The sequence below is a fragment of the Leguminivora glycinivorella genome, chromosome 8 (assembly GCF_023078275.1).
Source record: "Leguminivora glycinivorella isolate SPB_JAAS2020 chromosome 8, LegGlyc_1.1, whole genome shotgun sequence".
Taxonomy (NCBI): Eukaryota; Metazoa; Arthropoda; class Insecta; order Lepidoptera; family Tortricidae; genus Leguminivora; species Leguminivora glycinivorella.
The window spans coordinates 26,503,101-26,524,454 of NC_062978.1; the positions used below are offsets into that span (position 1 = coordinate 26,503,101).

The following is a 21,354-nucleotide window of genomic DNA, read 5'->3' on the forward strand; positions in this document are numbered from 1 at the left end:
CGAAACGTGTGAATTCACGTCAATACTTTCTTTTATCAGTAGGCCTAGCACATGATGGCCGCGGGAGTATGTCGCCGCGAGATAGACTACCCGTCCTTATGTCATTAATACAGTTAGAAGAAGACGTGGCATCTATCTCGCGGCGACATACTCCCGCGGCCATCATGTGCTAGGCCTACAGTATTACACGGAGTAGGTAAACGTTTCGTGGCAGCGGCAGCACACACTGCAGAGAGCGCACGTGGACACCGGCGCGGCGCCACAGAAAGTATTATTAATAACTTGTAAAACCTAATTTGTAATTTATTTATATACCTACTATTAAGTAGTTGTAAGATTGCTGCGCCCTTGCAGGGTCATATTACTCCCACATGTTATATGTTTGTAATATGTTTGCAATAAATGCTTTGTTTGTTTGTTTGAATATATAATAGCACAAGTAAAGAAGGCCCACTGCTTTGATGTTTCCGAAATGCCGCCTTTTTAAATACCTACAACATTCTTACAAAGAAACGAGCCGCACGTGCGCGGCGTCCGGTGATAGGGTTACCAATGGATCCAAACGAATTAATACTCACATTAAATGTTATATTATTATATTCAAGTCTTGAGTACTTTCTAGGTATATACGCTGTATTTATATATTTTTGTTCAAGGTTCCAACATCACAAGCCTTATTGAACTTTTCCGTGGGACTTAATCAGTAGTAGATCTGTATAAGAATATCTTTTGGTATTTATTTTATTCAATACCATAAAATGGTCCTACTTTGCTCCAAAATTGGCTCCACTTTTACGAATCGCATCGCATCTTTTATAAATATGGAGTTATTGTACTTTCAATGGTTTTCTGGGAAATATGTACTCTTTATCTACCCTTTAGGTTGAAATTTGTTCCAGTTTAGTTGATACATTCGATATTTTAAAACTTTGTTTTTGGAGCAAAGTAATCTGTATGAAGCAGGATACTTTGCTCCAAGGCAAGATTACTTTGGATTCGGAGCTATTTCTGGCGTGGAGCATTAAATAACGTGCTTTATTCATCAATGCTCCATTGGATGATAGTTGGGGTAGCAGAAAAACACAAATTTCGCTCAGAATCACAGTTTTTTTTATTGAGATCAATCAAAATATACCTTGTAGCTCCATTAGAATCAGTCTTAAACTTGAATAATTCTTATTATTACACATAAAGTTTCTCATAAATCAACGTTTATAAACATTTCGCAAGTTATTGCTTTTAATTGCAACCATTAAATGTAAAGAGATCTGGTAGCCTACCTATAAAAACAAAACAAAATATCAGGTAACTTTCACCTATGTAAACAAAACAAAACAAAAATGTTGTTTCAACAACACGAAATATTAGTTAGGTAAGGAATAGGTAAGAAATCAAACAGTCCACAAATAATCTAGTTCAGGAATGGAATAAAACTCTCGCCTTCCTACTTTTTTGGGAACGTTTATGCCTCCTAGGACGTCCGCCCATTTGTACATAATCTCATCTTTGGGTTTTGGCCATTTCCAATTTTTGAGGGATCTCTGCATGGCCGATATTGTAGGGCCTTTGCCAGATATCTTCGTTATTACACCAGGGAAGATTTCACCTTCAAACATGAAGACCACATACTGTCCCACCTTTTTCACCAATTTAATTTTCATGCGTAAATCCAACTCCGACAGTGGAAATCCGTACTGGCCCATTCTTTCAACGCAGTCGCAGAAATGTAATTCTTCTTCATCATTAAATATGGGTGGAAATCCGGGTCCACCAACCTTTTTGCGGTCTTTTCTAGCCTTAATTCTGTTGATGAGTGTTCTTCTTGGAATATTAAATTGTGCAGCTGCTTTTCTTTGGGTTAAAACTTTCGACTCTATAGCCCGCAGACATTCTTCCAACGCATCTTCAGTGTAGGCTTTATAACGCCGTGCGTCAATCCTTCTAACGTACTTTCTGGGCATGATTATCTAAAAAAAACAATACCAGAAAAAATCTTAACTGAAAACATTCTTTAAAAGGGATACATTGCTCCTAGAGCAAAATATCCCCAAAACCATGTGCATAGTAAACCCGTTCGTGAAAAAATTACTAATTTGGAAACTATCAAAGCAATCACTTAAATATGATGTTTCCAGATAGGTAATGAAATGTTAGATGAAACAATAAAACACTCACCAAATTTCATCCAGAGATGTTGGAGATTGGAACAGATTTTTTGAATAAACAAAATCGGTTGCATACACGCGTGTTGAAGTTTTGACAGCTACTGACATGACGTTTAAACTTTTGACAGTCAATCATACCGGTGTTGCCAGGTGAAATCTTGTATTACCCGACAAAAACATAAAAATTTACCCAGCTAACAACCACTTTCGTCTGGAACGGAACTTAACTTTTTTTTTTCTTGGAGCAAAGTTACCATCCAAGGAGCAAAGTAGGACCGTTTTACGGTATGTCTATTTAATTAAGTATTATTAGCCATTCCACCCGCGGACATCGCTTAAAAAACCTCGCGACGTAAAGTAACAATAGAAAGTGCGAACGTGCATTCCGTGAGAATGTGCGCCACCCCTGAGTAGGCCGCGAACTCGCGGCCACAGCTCACGGCCGCCAGGATATACTTGTAGCGCGGCGATAGGATAGCGGTGTGAGCCGCCCCTGGCAGCGCCAGCGGACGCGTCTGTGTGCGTGAGCTAGGTATGCATACAACTACAACTGCTGTAGGCACCGCCCCCCCCCCTCAGCGCGTCCTCTGCGGCGCGGCGATAATAACCTAGCCCTAAGGCCCTGGTTTCTCTGGCCCGTCACACGCGCCCGGCGGCATTTGGATGTGAGCCGCATGTGCTCTGTCAAAGTCTGTGCTCCGGCCGCCATCGCGCGGCGCATGCGTGGGGAGGTACCGTGTCATAGAGTAAGACTTGACCAATGACCACCTAGACGCGACACTCTTAGTGTAGACCTTCTTTTATACTTTTTGTAAAATACTAACCCCCTTATTCATAAACGCACACTAAAGTTATCAAGCCGATAAAGTTCGTTTGTCCCTTTTCGGCGTATTGGTGTGATAGAAAGGGACAAACGAACTTTATCGGCTTGATAACTTTAGTGAACGTTTATGAATAAGGGGGTAAGTAGTTTAATTTTAGCACTATCATACATTGTGCTATGTTTAAGTTCTACTAAGTAAAACAAAAATACATTATTGATTTTTTCATATACCTACTTTAATTGCCCTTGAAGAAAATCATAGGTTATTATTGTATGAAAATATCGATTACAACTCGTGTTAGAACTGTGTAGTATTCATAAGTATAACGTGAAATAAATTTAACATTTCTCTTTTATATATTACAAACAGAATATAATCACAATTACTATACTTCATTACCTACATGTCAAGTCTGTGCGATTATGATGCGATTAATCTATGATTTCGTTCAACAAAATGGCAGCGATAGCTTCGCGTTTGAGGAGCGCGTCCCTTCATTGAAATAATTACTTAAATAAAGATCGATTAACATAGCGTGTATACTAACCGATGAAATGTGACACGTCAGTTTTATTCGATTTTCTCGTATGGCTTAAACAGCATCTTGTTGCGCAGGAAGGCATTTTTACATTTTATTTGTGTGCAGGCAGAAACATAAGTCCAATGGACTTATGTTTGTAGTGCAAACGTTTTGCTCGCAGTGTCCTCTCTAGTATTACCTCAATGAGTTCATCATTATCTTTAGTGAAGTCAGTCATTTTCCATATCAAGACGCCACCCGCCGTATGTTGCTATTGTACAAAACGAATACAGACCGTCGCGTGCGGCGTGTGACCTTCGCCCGTCGAACCACCCGCCGCCGGCGACGTTTCAAAGAAACCACCCTCAAACATTTCCGAACAAAACATTCGAACGTCGTCAGTCGCGGACCCGCGTAAAAAACCACAACACATTCTATGAACATTGGTCAAGTGCGAGTCGGTTTTCGACTTTTCCATACAAAGAACTCATGAGCGCCTGAACGACTGTGATGGCAAAGTTAACTTTTCGCACTTTCAAGACTTTACGTATATATCTCGGAAACGATAAGAGATAGAGCAAAATGGACTTCAGATTTGGGCTGTCGTTGGCACAAATTCTATGTTTTCGTCAACAGAGACCTTTTTTTGGACCGATTTGAACAAAATTTTGCTCAGTCCACTTACAAACGGTCTTAAGCGCCTCCTTTTTAGTAGAAACTTAAGTTATTTTGGCAAACGAAAAAAAAAATTGAACAATTTCTAAAAAGAAAAAGACAGAAATGAATTTCTTTCTACCTGTCCATCACGCTTACAAAATTTTAAGACGTTTAGTACCGCTTGCAGCGTCAGTGAGTGAAAATCTTAATTTGAGTTTTTTTCTCGTAAGTCCGACTTACGCTTGACTGTAGATTTCTAATAGGTTTTCCTGTAATCTACAGGGAGAGGGCTATCTCGTGTATTTTTTTGAAAATTTTACGCTAAGTAGTTTCGGAGATAAGGGGGGGGGAATGGTCATTTTTTGTCTATTTTCTTAAATTACTTCTAAAGTACCAAAATTAAAAATTAAAAAAAAATATATTTCAAATGCTCATAAAATGCTCTTTCATTTGATATATAACACAATATAGTTTTAATAACTTTGATTTTTAATTTTCAAGTTTACCCCCCAAAAGTGACCCCTATGATTAAATTTCATTTAATTAAATTACATGTCCGTCTTTGGGCCACAGGTTTACATATGTGTACCAAATTTCAAGTAAATCGGTCCAGTAGTTTCGGAGAAATCGGCTGTAACAGAGGGACAGACAGACACACGAGTGATCCTATAAGGGTTCCGTTTTTCCTCTTTGAGGTACGGAACCCTAAAAAGACAAAAAAAAATGTGTCAGAGGTGGCAAATATAGAAAACTTAAGAGCGAAGTGTTTGTTAATAGCTTGAGACGGGCGTGTGATGAGAGGGATGAAAGGTATGTACTCGTATTACGAATTAATGTGGAAGGAATACTTAGTATACGCGAAAGAAAAAATCACTGAAAAGCTGGATGACTACACAAAAGATGATTATACATGGTGTAAACCTAATACGGGCGAACCTCTTAACGGTGGTGAGTATAGGACATCAAAAATGGAATCAGATAACTTTTACATAAAATTGAAATATTTTTTTATCCATACAAATTAATTCGGCCCGCAACGTAATGCAAACACACTCGCGTTTAACTCTCGTTGACAGTTGTCATTGATTGTCATCGCAACCACGTTTACAGTACATTGCTGCTGGGAAATTTTTCAATATTCATTATTCTGGGGTGAAAATTAAGAGTAACTCGGAACACTTCTTAATATATAACTTCGATAACAATATTGAATTATATGCTTGGTTTCATTTATCGCCCTTATTAGGTTTACGCGCTGTATAATTAAAGTAAAAGAATAAGTAGATTACGGACGTTAAAAAGGTAATTATGGAAGTTTAAGGAAGGGAAGACATCCCTACTGCATGAAAGCTTTTCATAGTTTTCATCTAGCATTCTTTGATGATAATGATGATACACTAAGTTTTGTCTTATCAGATCACGTCAAAATGAGCAAGACATAGTAGGTACCTTTATCTTTTATAGGTATTAATGAGAATCAAATCGAATATCATCCTGAGGCCGTATCATGGTCGTGTTTTTGTCACTAACTTGTCATATCATGCATCACTTTCGCCCTTAACTACTTGTTAGAGCATGGCAGACATGGTGAGTCAAGTGGTGTCAAATGATAATCAGCATCTTAGGCCTACTACTTATATCTTACCTAAGTTTAAAACCTGTATTTCAAATAGTCTTTACCTGTTTATATATCTTACCCAGTAGACTCCGTGAAGTAGGTGCTGTCATTATGGACAGCGAGCGGCAGGTTAGTGTAGGCAGTGTCCGCATGGTCAGCCTTAGTGGTGAACTCCCACATGCCGCCGAAGATCGTGTGCTGCACCCCTCCGAGGGCCTTGCACACCTGCTCTGTCGCTTCCAAGTTTGGCTCCACCTGGTTAACATTAAAAAAACTAGCGTAAACGTCAAAAAATGCTACCGAATGGAATAGTACATTTTTCACTACCTACAACAACGAAAAGAAAATGCTCGTAGTAAAATATCAAAGACAATCTAAATTAAATTAACATAAAAGCCTACATATAGGTACGTACATAAAATCATGCTGTATTCCCAAAAGTAGGCAGACTGCATGAAACTGCTCAATTCTGTGTCACTGTTAGTAATTTAGGGCCTCAAATTGTGACAGTTTGCTATCCCATCGGCCACACCACAATTGAGATTTTCAAAAAGACTTATTTCTATAAGTCAACAAGGTTTGTTTCTCTAGAAAGATATAGATAAAAATAACCTCTATTGACTTATAGAAATAAGTCCTTTTGAAAAGACACTCTTCAATTGGACTTAAATCTCAGAGTTGACAATCGACGTTTTCACTAGCGACTGCGTAAATTCGAGTATACATATCTCGCTCGCACGTGTAATACGTGTATCCCTACCGTTAAGAGGGAATATGATCACTTGATACGCAATCGCTAGCGTAACTATCAAGTATCAATGGTTGTAAGTCCGTACTCATCGCCAGTGTCCGAAGTGGTACGTGTACGTACCCCCGGCACACTTCGGACACTGGGGGCCGATTTTTGAAGCTTACGGCGTTCGAATTCAGAAAATTGTCACTGAAAATAATAAGTAGGCAATTCACCGTTTTCAACCGGTATTTTAGTGACAGTGAGATTCAAAAATCGGGCCGATTTTTGAAGCTTACGGCGTTCGAATTCAGAAAATTGTCACTGAAAATAATAAGTAGGCAATTCACCGTTTTCAACCGGTATTTTAGTGACAGTGAGATTCAAAAATCGGCCCCCTTGCGATGAAATGTATGAAAGAGGCGCGTTCCTAGCATACAGTCTAAGCTCTTGTAGGTGAACGGGCACCATGCTTGTATGCGTGAGATATGGCAGGTCGACTGTTTGCGTTTTTGATAGGCGATAACTGTGAGGTAGCCGAGAGGGGGTGGGTGGCACTTTCAGCGGGGTGCGGAAGTTTCCATACTGTATGATAGTGCTCTTTATTATAATGTGCCGCCGGAGCGTCACCCTTGTTTGTGGATTGAGAGAAACGTGCTTGAGAGTGTACTGACAGGGCTCAGTTCTAATACAGTGGATAAAAGGAGTATTCTGTCCGTAATGGCCTTTCTTGTTTCGGTATACCGTTATAGGGGCGAATGACTTTTAAACCCAAGACACGAAACTGTAACTGCAGTCGCCATTAAATATACAGAATGAAATAAATAGGACCGTTAAACTTTGCAAAGTGATTTTTGAGGTCATGCATAATGAACAACTTTTATTATGGGACCAACTGTTCCATACAAGTGAGCGAGTCGGGACATCCCGGCATCATATTTAACGATATGGTAGAACATAGCTCTAAATTCCGGAAACTTATCTAAAACAAAAGCGGCATCATGATAGTCGAAATATTTGAAACGACCAACTATGTATTCTTTTGCGTTTTCAGCCTGGTCCCATAATAAGTTGTTGATTATGACTTCAAAAGTCACTATGCAAAATTTGAACGGTCCTTTATATTTCTCCTAATATATGACTATTGTCAGGAGGGCGCTGTTATTTTGATGTACGGGTTGACAGTTCAGTATAAGTATGAACAAAATAGTATGTATGTAGGTATGTATAAGCTTTATTGTACACTAGCTTTTACCCGCGGCTTCGCCCGCGTAATAAAAGTATTCTTATTGAAACGTTTACAAAAAATAAGATTTTCATTTGGATCCGTAGGTTTCTTTGTAGGTACATCTGTCCGCGATTATTTCGATTAAGGTAAAGCGGGGCAATTCTCGACTGGGGGGTCATTGTAACTGATCTATTTGATGTACGGTCAGCCAAGAAAGTGGTTTCCTCTCTATTGATTCGACTCTATTGATCGAAAAGTGGAAAACCACTTTTTTGGCTGACTGTACCTTACACATATTACTATTGTTTTAAAAGAAATTCTTTCAATGACTGTAGAATTGTTACACAGCGACCACAGCGTAGGTAGTAGGTACGAATATGTATGTATTTTACCTATATAAATATTTATACTGGAGAAACTTCATACAACCCACATAGCCAGTATCTCGACGCTATGGGTCGGTAGGGTAAAAAGCACTTCCTTGCATTATCGCTTACATTTTTTTTCCATTTTGCTTATACTTATTGCAAACGTAAACATATAAAAGGCAAGCAAACAACGATCTTCTTACTGCACATTGAATGTAATAGTTATTACCGATGTAAGATACTCGCCGATGCCTACTTACTAATCCCTTCCCACTGAGCCACCTGCATTTTACACTGCCTAGATATCGATTGCCGACCGATTATTCCGACCCCAATCCCTATTCTTATCCCCGTCCCTATCTCTATCCTTGTCCCCGTTCCCGTCCCCGTCTCGTCCCTGTCCCCGTCCCTCCCCTATCCCTATTCCCGTCCCCGTCCCCTATTCCTATCCCTATTTCTATCCCTATCCTTATCTATCCCTATCCCTGTCACTATCCCTGTCCCTATCCCTGTCCCTATCCCTGTCCCTATCCCTGTCCCTATCCCTGTCCCTATCCCTGTCCCTATCCCTGTCCCTATCCCTGTCCCTATCCCTGTCCCTATCCCTGTCCCTATCCCTGTCCCTATCCCTGTCCCTATCCCTGTCCCTATCCCTATCCCTGTCCCTGTCCCTATCCCTATCCCTGTCCCTGTCCCTATCCCTGTCCCTGTCCCTGTCCCTATCCCTATCCCTATCCCTATCCCTATCCCTATCCCTATCCCTATCCCTATCCCTATCCCTATCCCTATCCCTATCCCTATCCCTATCCCTATCCCTATCCCTATCCCTATCCCTATCCCTATCCCTATCCCTATCCCTATCCCTATCCCTATCCCTATCCCTATCCCTATCCCTATCCCTATCCCTATCCCTATCCCTATCCCTATCCCTATCCCTATCCCTATCCCTATCCCTATCCCTATCCTATCCCTATCCCTATCCCTATCCCTATCCCTATCCCTATCCCTATCCCTATCCCTATCCCTATCCCTATCCCTATCCCTATCCCTATCCCTATCCCTATCCCTATCCCTATTCCTATCCCTATCCCTATCCCGTTCCCGTCCCTGTCCCCGTCCCCGTCCCCGTCCCCGTCCCCGTCCCCGTCCCCGTCCCCGTCCCCGTCCCCGTCCCCGTCCCAGTTCCTGTCCCTGTCCCTATCCCTATCCTTGCCCCTGTCAAATTATCATGCTAGAAGGTGAACTTTGAAAAATCCTTTCTTAGTGCTCCTCTAAGGAACTTCCGTGTCAATTTGAAATCTCTTAAACCAGAAGTAAAGATAAAAACTAAACTTATACTTATGACTATTTTGGATATTTTAACCCCATTGCACAACAACAGGGAAGAAAATTCCTTTTCCACCTCATAAAATTTTGAAATCGTTGTATTTATCGTGATCAGCGACCCAATAAACCATAAAAACGATACCCATATTGTGTTTTTGACTTTACCCCCTTTGCATGCCTTTAGGTGTCAAATTTTCAAAAAACCTGGAACATGTATTTAGTCATATATCTTTAGGAATCCTCCTGTGAAGTTTCGAATAAAATAGTCAAACTAATCTTGTTTCCCTATACAAACTTTGAACCCCCATTTCACCCTTTTAAGAGAAGAATTTTGAAAAATCCTTTCTTAGTGCTCCTCTACACTATATAAGGAACCTACGTGCCAAATTTCACATATCTAGGACCAGCGGTTTCGGCTGTGCTTTGATATGTTAGTCAGTCAGTCAATATCTTCTTTTATATATTTTTTTGATATTTAAATCCCATTGCACCACAACAGGGGAGAAGGTATTTCACTTTCGTCTCGTTAGATTTTAAAAACGTTGTATTTATCGTGATCAGCGACCCGATAAACCATAAAAACGATACCCATATTGATTTTTTGACTTTATCACCCCCTTTTCACCCTTATAGGGGTTAAATTTTCAAAAAACCTGAAACACGTATTCAGTCATATGTCTTAAGGAATCTTCCTGTGAAGTTTCGAATAAAATAGTCAAACTAATCTTGTTTCCCCATACAAACTTTGAACCCCCATTTGACCCCCTTAGGAGGTGAATTTTGAAAAATCCTTTCTTAGTGCTCCTCTACACTATATAAGGAACCTACGTGCCAAATTTGAAATCTCTAGGACCAGCGGTTTCGGCTGTGCGTTGATATGTCAGTCAGTCAGTCAGTCAGTCAGTCAGCTTCTTCTTTTATATATTTAGATAAAGGAAACAAAAGAGACACCGTTACAAAGTCAGTAATATACAATGTAGGCGGACTTATCCCTTAATGGAATCTCTTCCAGTCAAACTTTGAGGAAATGAGTAGAAGCGAATAATGAAATAATCCTAATAAGGCGTAGGGATGTGACGACCCCATCGCCCATTGGTTTTACCAGTGCAATCAGTCAACGCAGGGCAGCTTGTGGCGAGCTGTTGGGGAACAGCGACCCCACGTACCCGAGTGCTCCTGGGGAGTTCTGTTACCCGTAAGGCGGGTGGGTGGGACAGTACTCTCTACCTCTGGCTTGCCTTGGCTGGCCGTCCAGAGTGGAGTCGTTAGGGCTACATGCCCCAGGGGTGGAAGTGAAAATTTGCATAAGACGCGAGTTGGTACAGTGGCTTAACAGCCACTGGGCAGAAAGCGGTGTACACCTCTCGACACCCTTGAGTTCTCACACGAGTCACCGTCTGCCGGAAATAAAATTGGATACCGTTTTATTAGGCAGGCGTCCGGTTTTTTATCCATAGCCCAGTATTTAGTCCATCACTTTCATCAAAATAGACCAGTTCATTTTAGATTCCATTAACTCTCAAATAGTCCTTACACCCTGGCGGGTGTTGCCTCTGCGTGTGTCCCATGATATGGGCAAGGGCAACATCCGCTTGGTGTACCCCTTACATTTCATTAAAGTGTCGAAAGGGCCTCTACGCGTTGGCTTCGGCCCCGCGCACGCCTCCCAAAGGTCCGGAATACCATTGTTCCGTGATGGAAAAGACATTCTAATGAGAGTGGGACAGTACTCTCTACCTCTGGCTTTGCCTTGGCTGGCCGTCCAGAGTGGAGTCGTTAGGGCTATATGCTCCAGGGGTAGAAGTGATTATTTGCATAAGACGCGGGTTGGTACAGTGGCTTGACAGCAACTGGGCAGAAGGCGGTGTACACCTCTCGACACCCTTGAGTTCTCACACCGGTGTGCGTTATAAGCGTTTCGTGAGCGTTTGTGTATTCAGCTACACACACTGACCTCCGATATTTGTAAAAAGTAGCCACTCCGAAATACCTATCTGACTGGGACCATTCACCACGAGTCTGTATGAATTGAGACCGTATAGTCCTGCGGCGCTGGCTATATTTTGGGCCCTAAGTTAAAAAAATATTAAAGTCGATTTTGTTTTCGTTTATAAATACATTAATAACATATAAATTTAACATTTCGTTTTGGGTCACATTCCTAAGGTGCTTTTTTTGTAATTTGGTAATTTGTGGTTATAATGCATTTAATGCTGTAAATCACGAGCTTCTCCTTGCCGCCCTCGATCATCTCAATATCTCGTCATCAGCGGCCGAGTGGTTTGCACACAGAACTTAATTTAGATAGAAGAAACAAATTCATATATTTGTATAGAGGCCGAGCGTGTCAAATTTTGTACTGAAGTTGATTCTTGCCTGTAATTTTAAATATGTCTCAGGCTCTTGATTGTTCATAATTTTTGTGTTGTTGCAATTGAATATCACGTAACGAGGCATTTTTTATGTTTCGGTTGACTTCAACTTACAAAAATTGACGCTCGAAAGCTGCAAGCTGCGAGTAAAGACGGACAACTCAGTGGATTTCACTGAGTTCATTTGACACGCTAAGTAGATACGTTTGCTTGATCTATGGTATATATGACATCTGTGGGTTTGCATCCTACCTTTGCGGTCGTCGGCAGGCAACACGTGCCAATCGGACACTTTCTGACTGGTGCGAACTTTCATCTGGTGTTCCTCAGGGCGGTATACTTTCTCCACTGCTGTTTTCTGTATTTGTTAATTTAATAACGCCCTTAATAAATTGCTCATATCACTTGTACGCCGACGACTTACAACTGTACACTCAAGTGGCGGTTGATAATATGGACGAGGCTATACCGCGGCTAAATAACGACCTTTCTAGCATTGCATCCTGGTCGAAAGATTTTGGGATCGATGTCAACCCGTCTAAGTGTCAAGCTATCGTTCTCGGGACTCCGCGTTCTGTTTTACTCTCTGACTTCTCACATGTAAGACCCATTCTCTTTGAGAGTACCGTAATACCACTATCATCGCAAGTGAGGAACCTGGGGTTGATCATCGATCGGGGCTTGACCTGGGAGCCACAAGTTTCTGACGTATGTCGCAGAGTTACAAATACATTAAGATCATTATACAGATTTAAACATTTCTTGCCGACGAGCACTAAAATTCTACTCATACAGGCTCTTGTGCTTCCAATCGTTGATTATAGTGATGTGTGCCTTACTAATCTTTCACAAGGACTCTTAGACAGGTTAGATAGACTTCTAAATAGTTGCATAAGGTTTATCTTTGGCCTCCGCAAGTACGATCATATCTCCATCTATCGCCGGAAACTTAATTGGCTCCGAATACGGGACTGCAGGAGCCTCAGAGTGCTGTGTATGCTGTACAGTATACTAAATGACCCAGCAATACCGGAGTACCTGCGGTCTAAATTTCAGTTTGTCACCGCACAGCCGGGCCGTGAGCTTCGTTCCTCCCGGAAACTCATTTTGTCAGTGCCTCTTTATCGCTCCGGATCCATGTCCAACTCTTTCACTATGCATGCGATTCGTCTTTGGAATGATCTCCCTCTAGACATAAGGCAAAGTCAGACCAAGTCTCTGTTTAAGATCAAGTTGCGCAGACATCTTTTAGAAAAGTCTCATAACTAAGAGTCGTAATAATTATAAGGCAGATATATATATTTATTTATGTATATATAATGTTACGTATGTATATTTATGTGTATTTGTAAGTAGGTATCTATATTATTTTAAGTATGTATATTTTATTAATATATATAATAGTAAGCTGTTTGATATATATAATCATTTATGGTTATTTAGTAGGTATTCCATTTCTCGTCATTGCGACATTTCCTGCACCTATTAAGCTCTTATAGATCTCTGTTTGGCCCAATGGTTAGCTGGTAGAGAATGCCTTCTGGCATTAAGTTCGCCTTTTGTACATTTTTTTACTGTGCAATAAAGTTTAAATAAATAAATAAATAAATATAATTTTTAATTTGACCTAATGTGGTAAAAAAAATATTCGAGAGAAAAAATGTAACTGTATTGCATTTAGAATGATATTTTTAGCGTGTATACGTAGTTTGGGTCAATTTACTCGAGTGCTATATGACAATTTGTCATACCTAGCGAAACAGACACAAAAAAAATATTCATGTTAAAAAAAATAAGAAACGTCGCATTGCCTCCTTTAAATATATCAATAAACTGAAATTGTGTTTTCCTACTCCAGTGCTTGATAAAATTTGCGATAATTTAGCAAAAATAGGTTTTTACCATTCCAAAAAATATTAAAGTTACTAGAGTTCTTATCTTATTAACTAAAAAGACAAGATAAATAAGATACGTGAATTTGGGTAAGTTTAATAGAATGCTTCGAAAAATAATACGGTATTAATATTTGCGTTCGATCTAGTCAAGCGAGCGCAGTGACGCGGGTAGTGTAGGTATTATGATACCGACCGCGCGGCCGTGGCGCGGCAGCGGGGAAGGGCAATGACCTCTCTCGACATTCGACAAACCGCATGTTGTGTACAAAACGCCAAAATTTATTTCAACTGTGCGCATCACGCTATTTAATGCTAAGCCTGAAAGGGTTGTATTTGATAAGACTACTAGAGTAACAATTTTAACTTAATATACCTATTTTCCACATGCGTCAGTAAATAATTTAATTTATAAATAATAAATTTAGTATACATCGTGGAATCTACTACTACTACTGCTAAATAAAATAATGCGATTTATCATCTAAGTACTTTAGACTTATATTTAAGCGTGTCACTCACTATGCAGGTAGCTGAGCGCTTATCTTTCAATATGAATCCACATACATAAAATATATATAATTCAATGAGCTAACACACGCGCCGCCGATTATTCATATTTTATTTTGAAGTACATGTGGGGATCGACGTTGGTACGAGATCATATTATATCGTAAAATGGTGAGGAATTTATATGTAGAAAATACAGGATTATAAAGCAAAATACAAGATGTACTTTTTATAACCGGCAATATTTAACGTGGTGAAGTCATATAACTGATATCGAATACAAAACACTAAACGCCCAATGGACTTGCCTCGCGTGACGTCACGTAGTGTTTTTAGGGTTCCGTAGTCAACTAGGAACCCTTATAGTTTCGCCATGTCTGTCTGTCCGTCCGTCCGTCCGTCCGTCCGTCCGCGGATAATCTCAGTAACCGTAAGCACTAGAAAGCTGAAATTTGGTACCAATATGTATATCAATCACGCCAACAAAGTGCAAAAATAAAAAATGGAAAAAAATGTTTTGTTAGGGTACCCCCCCCTACATGTAAAGTGGGGGCTGATATTTTTTTTCATTCCAACCCCAACGTGTGATATATTGTTGGATAGGTATTTAAAAATGAATAAGGGTTTACTAAGACCGTTTTTTGATAATATTAATATTTTCGGAAATAATCGCTCCTAAAGGAAAAAAAAGTGCGTCCCCCCCCTCTAACTTTTGAACCATATGTTTAAAAAATATGAAAAAAAAAATTTATAAAGACTTTCTAGGAAAATTGTTTTGAACTTGATAGGTTCAGTAGTTTTTGAGAAAAATACGAAAAACTACGGAACCCTACACTGAGCGTGGCCCGACACGCTCTTGGCCGGTTTTTTAGATAAAAATTAAACGAAATCTTTTCTCAAATTACTATTAAGCCAATCTTATCCTATCCTACCTGTCGTTAAAACAAAGATGAAATAAAATAACTTAATTCTTTGCATGTTAATTTGGTTAAATATAACTTATATATTTTCTTTAAGAATATCATATACTTTTAAATGAGCAATTCTTGTATATTCATTTATTTATCAATTCTATATTCTATTCTATTTTTCTATATAATATAAAGCTGCAACCCGACTGACATTTTTCCAAAAATAGCCAGGAGATTTTGCAGGTGGCAGTATTTGGTGTGGCTGTGGTAGTATAGAGGTTGATCTTGCGACCCCGGAAAAAATCCGACCGTCGGTCTACCGGTTCCGGGTAAAAAAATGTTGAACGGTCTGGCCAAACGGCAGGAGATAGCCGGGGGGTGCTCGACCAAAATGTCATAGAGGACCCTGGGCAGTTTTTAACGCCGCCATTTTTTTTTTCAAAATGGCCGACTCTTTTTTGAAGATTTTTCAAGTTTGTCGTAGAGTGCTCAAATTTTTGTTGTAGAATCTCCAAGAGGCCTTGATTGGAATGAAAAAAAAAAAATTGAAAAATACTACAAATGTGAGAAAACTGGCCACTTTTGTTTTGTATGGCAACTTTTAAACGGTAAGAGATAGCCGGGGCTGCTCGACCAAATGTCATACAGGGTTTTAAGTAGAAAAAAGTTTCATTAAAAAAATCAATATGGCTGACTTTTTTTTTTTTGAAAAATTTCAAAATGGTCCTAGCGCGCTGAGATTTGTCACACGGGTGAACGGCCACCCGAAGATTAGCTTCGCTGAAATTTGTTATGTAGGGGTTCTCGGGGTTGGAAAATTGATCTAGCGTAGCCTTAGGTCCCGGAAAACGGCGAATTATGGAGTTTTAATGAGTTTTTCTTTCGCGTTAGTAAACGTTAAATATGGTCGTTAATTTCGCCCCGCGCACATCGGCTGCGCTTAGCTCAGTCGTACGAGGTCGGTCTAATGTTCGCAGACAGATTGCAGGTGTCAGGGTTTCGAATCCCGGCCAGAAATTAAGTTTTAATTTTTTGTTTCGTTTTTTTTTGTTCTTGTATTTATAAGTTTTTTTTTCTAAAGACGTGATATAATAAAATAGAACCGAGCGAAGCTCGGTCGTCCAGATGTTTAAGGATATTATTTATTGATTGGCTGCAAGAAATGCCTAGGAGTATTGGCCGAACGGTAATTAACAAAAATTACACAGTCAAAAGGTTAATTGTCATTAACCATTAAAAATTAATGAACGCCAATTGTCATTAAAGTTAATGTATTTCGAAAATAACAAACAAATTATCATCGTAATTAAAGAAATCGTCACGGTGAGTTCGTGGGTGAGCAGTATCCAAGATAGAGCTGACACTGAGCTGACACTGGCTCGGCTGTACCTAGTAGAACTCAGGTTTGGTACAATATAGAGATTATCAATAAAGACACGCTGTTTTGCTACGACTCATCATGATAAGCGCTTGGGAAAGTAGTACCTAAGCTTTAGCTCATGCTGAACCCTGAGTCCTGTTAGCGTAGCCAGCGTTTTTGGGTATCTCTTTATGATATCACTGCATGATTTGTTTTGTTGATTTTTACGCTGGGTGACGTTTGCTCTTAACGCGGTTGTACAAAATGGCCGAGGCGATGCCAGTCACGGACGTCTGAAAACTGTCACGACTTCGAAACTAGTCTCCAAAGTACTATATAAAAAGTTTTCACAAAACAACAGTTAAAGCTTTTGAAATGGTTGATACTGTAGGTATCTCGAAAATAATAGATACATCATTTCCTTATTGAGGAATTATACTATGAAATAATAAAATCATCCCCTATCAAAAATAAACACGCCAGTGTTAAAGCCTGTTAAAGGTATGGCAAAAACCATCGTTTTGAACTATGATTTTAATATATATCCATAATTTTAAACAGGCCTATCACAGCTCTCGTTAAATATTACTTAGGTACGAGAGACTAATACGATTGGTCGGCCGAAGGCAAGACAACTCATTGTGATTCGCTGAGACGCTGCTGCAAAAGAATACAAATAGATAAACCTTTTCATTAAACTTAACTATCTTATAATTTAATCTGGGGGCACGGCAGTACCCCCGCCAAGTCGAGCACGAAGCCAACACTGCCGTACCATCCTTTACTGGAACCATTTCGCCGCATTTTCAGGCCCCTATTTGAGAACCTCTGGATAAGACCGGAACGCAGAAATTTTCGTCGTCTAGTAAGCTATAATAACATACTTAAAACTCAAAATTGCAAGTCTGTACGTCGCAACACGGGTGGATAGCCGCCCCAAGATTAGTATACAAAAAGAAAATTTCTAAAAATTCAAAATGGCTGCCTTTGAACGCCAATTGAAATTTGTATGGAGTTTTTTTTTAATCGCCATAGCTCCGTAACGGTAGGAAAAAGGTTAAAGTGCTGGAACTAATGTTGTACAGTTATCTTAGGTCCATCGAATGGCATTTACAAAATTTCAAAATGGCCGACTTTGAGTTATTTTTTTTTATCTTCGGTCCGAACGCGGTAAAATTTGGCACGTGGTAAAAACGGGGGCCAAAAATAGGAATGAGAATTTTTTTTTTGGAAAAGTCAAAAACGGCGGCGAGAGGGGACAAAGTCAAATTTCCCAAAATCAAAGTCGGTCATTTTGAAATTGTGTAGTTCAAGCTTTTTTGACCTTTTTCCTACCGTTACGGAGATATGGTTATTAAAAACAATCTTCCATACAAATTTCAATTTGCCCACAAAGGCCGCCATTTGAAATTTTTCAATAATATTCTTTTTGAATACTAATCCGTCGGCCGTCCACTCGTGTGCCAAATCTCAGCGCGCTAGGACCATTTTGAAATTTAAAAAAAAGTCGGCCATTTTGAATTTTTTTTAATACAAATTTTTTCTACTCCGAGATCTGTATGACATTTGGTCGAGCACCCCCGGCTATCTCTTACGATTTAAAAGTTGCCATACAAAACAAAAGTAGCCAGTTTTCTCACATTTGTCGCATTTTTCAATTTTTATTTATTTAATTCTAATCAAGGCTGCTTGGAGATTCTACGACCAAAATTAGAGTGCTCTACAACAAACTTGAAAAATCGTCTTAAAAGACGGTCATTTTGAAAAAAAAATGGCAGCGTCAAAAACAACCCAGGGTCCTCTATGACATTTGGTCGAACACCCCTTGGCTATCTCCCGCCGTTTGGTCAGGCCGTCCAACATTTTTTTACCTGGAACAGGTAGACCGACGGTCGGATTTTTACAGGGTTGCAGGACAAACCTCTATACGGCCACACCAAACACTGCCACCGGCGGAACCTCCTTCTGGCTGTTTTTTGAAAAATGTCAGTCGTGTTGCAGCTTTATATTACACTAGCTTTTGCACGCGGCGTCGCTCGCGTTAGAAAGAGACAAAAAGTAGCCTATTCACTCTCCATCCTTTCAACTATCTCCACTTTTTTTTTTTTTTTTTTTTTATGGGATAGGAGGCAAACGAGCAGACAGGTCGCCTGATGGTAAGCGATCACCGCCGCCCATGGACACCCGAAACACCAGAGGTGTTGGAGGTGCGTTGCCGGCCTTTAAGATGGGTGTACGCTCTTTTCTTGAAGATTTGAAGGTCGTATCGGTCCGGAAATACCGCAGGCGACAATTCATTCCACAGTTTAGCTGTGCGGGGCAGGAAGTTTCTGGAGAAACGCACAGTTGAGGACTGCCAGCCATCTAGATGATGACGATGGAAATGTTGTCGCGTAGGGCGATGGCGGAAAGAAGCGGTAGGGATTAATCCGAACAATTCCTCGGAGCACTCCCCGTTATACATGCGATAGAAAATGCAGAGCGAGGCCACATCTCTACGCAGCGCCAAGGGGTCAAGCCGATCGGAGATATGCTGGCAGTTGACAATTCGAGTCGCTCGTCGTTGGATGCGGTCCAGAGGGAGAAGCTGGTACTGAGGTGCCCCTGCCCATAGATGAGAACAGTACTCCATGTGTGGGCGAACCTGCGCCTTATAGAGCTGAAGGCGGTGGGCTGGAGTGAAATACTGTCTCGATCTATTGAGCACACCCAGCTTTTTTGAGGCCAGTTTGGCCTTACCTTCTAAATGACCGCGAAACTGGACTGCACTCGAAATGTCAACGCCTAGAATTCCTATACTGGCTGTGGCAGTGAGGGGAGTGCTCTCAAAAAAGGGTGATGCGATAAACTCTAACTTTTTTGCGGTAAACGCGCAAACCTGTGTCTTGGTAGGGTTAAATCGGACTAAGTTAAGTCGACCCCATTCAGAGACTTCTTTCAAGGAAGTCTCAATTTCAGACACAAGTTTGTTCCGGCTCTCGATGACGTTTTCCCGAGAGATATCTAAAGTCACTCTCCTACGAAGAAAGATTAGTGAAGCTGGGCCTGACGTCACTGCAAAAGAGGCGTGAACGTGGAGATTTGATCGAGACCTTTAAAATCATTCAAGGGTACTATGACTGTCCAGAACTAGTCGACCTGTTCACTCGAAATTCAAACACGCGCACAAGAGGACACAACATAAAACTTGTAACAACAAAGCACAAAACAAATATCGGTAAAAACTTCATTACAAACAGAATAGTGCAAGCTTGGAACAAATTACCCTCTGAAGTTGTGAACTCCACCAGTGTTAATCAATTTAAAAATAGACTAGACAAACTATCTAAGTAGTGAAATCGTGCAAAGTGAACTATGATTTAGACGTACCAGCATCAGCTGCCTGTCTAAAACGAAATAATAATAATAATAATAATAATATTGGTGCGGCCGGTGTAAGTAGCATCAACCGTACTATCATCCGCATAACAATGAATGCCGCTGGTTTGCAGCATGTCATTGATATGCAAGAGGAATAGCGTAGGTGATAGCACACAGCCTTGGGGAACACCAGCATTCACAGGCATGGAGTCAGAGCATTTACCGTCAACTAAGACCTTTATGCTTCTGTCTGCCAGGAAGCTACCCACCCAAACACATAATCTCTCGGGAAGCCCGTAGGATGGTAACTTCGAAAGAAGTGCTTTATGCCAAACGCGATCAAACGCTTTCGCGATGTCCAAACTAACGGCCAATGCCTCACCCTTCATCTCGATTGCCTGTGCCCAACGATGTGTCAGGTTAACTAGAAGATCACCAGCCGAGCGGCCTCTACGGAAACCATATTGTTGGTCACTAAGCAGCTGGTGATCCTCTAGGTACCGTAAGAGCTGGCAGTTGATGATGGATTCCATTAAAAAATCTTCCACTTTAAAAAATCACGTCAATTCGTCGCTCCGTTTTTCCGTGAAAGACGGAGAAACAAACAGACATACTTTCGCATTTATAATATTAGTATGGATAGATAAATGTAAGACGTATTTTGATTACCATTTTTCTAAGGTAGGGTTAAATTCGAAACCAATTGAGGTAATGTCGAAAATCTGTAAAAAGGATACTAATGCCATATAATGAGAATAATTACAATAATGGCTACCGCAGTCTCACCACCTGTGTTTGCACACACGCGCGCGCACACAGACACACGCGGCGGGGGACTTTGTTTTATAAGGTGTACAGATATATTATGCCGCCGTGCGCTTCGTGTCCATTATAAATGAAAATTAAGGAAAATATAGGAAATAATATTCAAGTTACAATTTATTGTTTTTGGGTTTTGTATCCATTTGCATCCATAAATATTTCCCGTCATAAAAATTACACCCTGTATTGTGGAACTAAAAACTGAAATCAATAGTTACAATAATATAATCACGGTGTATGAATAGGAGCGCCGGATCGAATTAGGTACTTCAATATCGGGACAAAAGGTTCTGGAGTTTCGAGGATTTCGTAGGGAAATGTAAAATAATAGTGCATTAGGGTAATTCCGAAAGTCGTCTAATTACGAAAGTCACATAAAAATCACCATTATTTCCATCATATCAAGATTCCCTCTTCGGAATTACCAGAGCATTTTTGTCATTCGGAATTACCCTAATGCACCATAATAAAAATTTACGATAGTTTAGCTAGTTTACTTCGTTTATTTTAGATAGTAGACCTTTACGTGTTTTCGACATTTATAATTGGTCTGTTTTCGTTACTAATGTAATAAAGTTCTTAAGGTTACCTACTATGTATAAGTTTTAATTGGGAAGACTTACAAAAAAATCGGGAGAATCCCGCCAAAGCCCGACCCTCTGGCAATCTTAAATTATGTATGACTGCGCAC

At 40.1% G+C, this 21,354-nt stretch overlaps 2 protein-coding genes across 2 annotated transcripts in view; both read right to left on the bottom strand.

Annotated features, from left to right (window-relative positions):
* LOC125228611 (trimethyllysine dioxygenase, mitochondrial) overlaps window positions 1-21,354 on the bottom strand; it is an 82,894-nt gene that overhangs the window by 10,465 nt on the left and 51,075 nt on the right. The window contains exon 5 of the mRNA XM_048133254.1: window positions 5,864-6,039. Within this exon, the coding sequence (XP_047989211.1) occupies window positions 5,864-6,039 (176 nt within the window). The remainder of the gene's footprint in view (window positions 1-5,863; window positions 6,040-21,354) is intronic.
* LOC125228613 lies at window positions 762-2,433 on the bottom strand. The gene is made up of 2 exons (XM_048133256.1): window positions 2,176-2,433; window positions 762-1,967 (listed from the first exon to the last, which is right to left on the bottom strand). The coding sequence occupies exon 2, from the start codon at window positions 1,959-1,961 to the stop codon at window positions 1,392-1,394; it is 570 nt and encodes a 189-aa protein (XP_047989213.1). The 5' UTR covers window positions 1,962-1,967; window positions 2,176-2,433; the 3' UTR covers window positions 762-1,391.